Source organism: Cucurbita pepo, chromosome 11 (assembly GCF_057944985.1).
Source record: "Cucurbita pepo subsp. pepo isolate OVF chromosome 11, ASM5794498v1, whole genome shotgun sequence".
NCBI classification, from domain to species: domain Eukaryota; kingdom Viridiplantae; phylum Streptophyta; class Magnoliopsida; order Cucurbitales; family Cucurbitaceae; genus Cucurbita; species Cucurbita pepo.
The window spans coordinates 1,492,038-1,494,832 of record NC_141808.1 but is presented as its reverse complement, the minus strand read 5'-3'; the positions used below and the strand labels follow the sequence as shown (position 1 = coordinate 1,494,832).

The window sequence follows — 2,795 nt, the reverse complement described above, 5'->3', positions numbered from 1 at the left end:
GACTAGCGGGTCGAGATTAGATTGAACATTTAACCTTGTGGTTATGTAAGGTAATTTTAACTGGTCGAGAGTATACGTATTTATTTAGGTTTGATTAAACTTTTTTTTTAACCCCAATTAACTTGGTCTACAAGAAACCAGGAAAAAATGCAGCACCCTTATTGCTTTATCAATTAATTAGTTCACATGGGATCACATCTTCTCTGGAAAAAGAAGGCCCACTTTATTATGGTAGGATTGAAGCAAAAGTTGTAGCCAGTTATACAATAATTGTAAGACAACGTGAAGAAGGCAACAAAGAAAGTTTGTTGCTTTGTCTCACTCAATCGTAGTCCCTTTGCAGCTCATCAAATCCAAATTCGCATCAAAATCGAAGTCTTGAGTACCACGTATCCAGACCTTCTAGTAACGTTTAATTTAAATTTATAGCTATCACTTATTAATAGTTGAAATTTATGATATTCATTTGAATTCTACGACCCTCTAGTTGAGTTGAGTTGAGTTAATTAATCTTTTATTTGTAAGATCACATATCGGTTGGAAAAAGAACAAAACATTAAAGTGTAGAAACCTCTCTTAGTAGATACTTTTTAAAAAATTTGAAGACAAGCTCGAAAAGTAAAACCTAAAAAAGATAATATTTGTTATTGATGGGTTTGGACATTTACATTATTATTTAATAAACTTTTTTCTTTCAATTTTTTCGAAAAAAGAAAAACATGTCAATTATGACTTAGTTTTAGTGATATTTATTATGGGAGATTCTTTATAAAAACAAAAATATATTATAAATTAACGGTGCTTACTTCAACAAAATTGAAAAATAAAAATAATAGGAAAATTTAGAAGACCTTTTTGACCAAAATCTGAAAGATTTTCGTTACAAAAAGTAAGGGAAAAAGAAAAAAGCAAAAGATTCAGTGCTACAAAAAAAAGAAGAGTTGTACTTGATCCAACGGTTAGATTTCGTGGATCAAAACCTACTTTTCAACCCCCCGACTATTCTTCTTCCTTCGTATTTACACAAACTTTTTTTTTTTCCCTTTTTATAATTATTAATAAATTAAAAAACTTAGAATGACGGAACGACGCCGTATCCACTCACTCGGTCAACCTCGAGTTCGATGTCCGTCCTTTTGGCGAACCGTCCTTTGATTCGAGGTCGCGTCTCGGCGTACGCCTTACGAGATGCGTATCGAATCGTCTTCTCGAACTTTCTGTTCTTCCTCTTCTCTCTGTACCTCAACACTCTCGCTTCCCGATCCGCCGGCGAGATTTGCAGCGGTTGAATCGACGATTCCGTTGACGGTTTTGTGTACGGATTTGATACATCCGTCATTGCGTTACCGTCTGGCACGACTCCAACCTCGACTGACGAAGATGATACCTGATGGTGAAGAACATGTGAGATCGATGTTTCAGATTAATTCGTATTTAGATTTTGGATGAGAAACTGAGCGGAAGAGAAACAATGACTTACGCTGTGACTGATTGACTGTGGATTGAAACCGTACGGGAACGATTTGGCGCCGGGGAAGTCTATGTTGAAGCAGCGATCGTTAACTGATGAGAGATGGACGCCTTTGGTCTGATCAGGAACAACTCCATCGGCACCAGAGCTATTCTGCTCTTGCGCTTCCAATTTCGGATCCACATGGCCGTAATCCAGATCTAGGTAAGGATCCATTTCTGGAAACTCAAACTTCCCCGAGTTTAAATCTGGACTTTCGATTGCCTTAGGGTTAGGGTTCGGAAGAAGCCAGGAAGCAGCCTCGGCCTCTTCTCTACTGACATCAGCGGCATCGGCGTCGACATCGGAGAAGTAGCGGTCATCGAGGAAGTTGATTGCAGCGCCAGGCTTGACGGCGAGGGAGTTCTCAGAGTTGGAGGTATCGTAGAACGGCATGACAGGAACTCGCTCGTGACGGCGTGCGAGGGGATTAGCAGAATGAATATCGTGGTCACAAGCGAGGCAGAGAGCAGCGGCATCGGCCTTGCAGGTAACATGAGCAGGAGCTTGCTCACAGACTTCACAAAGCCAAACGCGAGCATGGCGAGAGGCGAGTTTGTTGGCTGCGTGAACTTCGGAATCACAGCCAAGGCAAAGGAAGGCAGAGTCGGCTCGGCAGAAGAGAGTGGCGGTGGCGGACTTACACGAATCACAAAGCTTCGAAGCCATACTTCAATGGCGGAAAACTGAAAATGGTATGTGAAGTCTCCCTCTGTTCTCTCTCTCTCTCTCTCTCTCTCTCTCTCTCTCTCCCCTTTGGTTCTATACTATTCTTTTGGGAAGTCATGCGTGTTAGAGTCTATCCGGTGGGGCCGACGAAATCCAGTCACGGACGAATAAAGCATCACCACGTGGCCCAGCCTTAGCCATAGAAACAAAAAGCATTTATCGCGTTCAGTGTAGGGGGAAATTAATAAATTTTTAGGGGTTTAAAATCAAAGGATTTTTTTTTCATCATTTTTCGATGAGGCCAAGCAAAAGTTAAGGGTGAGGTCCACGTCACGATGTGTACACGTGTTTTGGCTTCTTTACTCCATTAATTTTTTTATTTCAAACCTATTTTCTAAGCTTACAATATTGTTTTCCTTAAATTAATAAAAAAAATCTTAAATTTTTTTAAAAAATATAAAAATAGTTTATATGAAAATATTATTTTATTTTACAAATACTTTTAAATTTTTTAAATTTTATTCAATATTAAAAAAATTAAAATTAACACTATACCCCCTAATAAAAAAAATTACAAATGGGGCATTAAATTTGGTAAGCAAAGTAGCTAAAAATT

The 2,795-nt window shown here is 38.8% G+C and overlaps 1 protein-coding gene across 1 annotated transcript; it reads right to left on the bottom strand.

The window, feature by feature from the left end:
- Positions 1-830: 830 nt before the first annotated feature.
- LOC111806065 (zinc finger protein CONSTANS-LIKE 4) lies at positions 831-2,252 on the bottom strand. The gene is made up of 2 exons (XM_023691413.2): positions 1,481-2,252; positions 831-1,387 (listed from the first exon to the last, which is right to left on the bottom strand). Exons 1-2 carry the CDS (start codon positions 2,177-2,179, stop codon positions 1,073-1,075), a joined length of 1,014 nt encoding a protein of 337 aa, XP_023547181.2. The 5' UTR covers positions 2,180-2,252; the 3' UTR covers positions 831-1,072.
- Between the last annotated feature and the right edge of the window lie 543 nt (positions 2,253-2,795).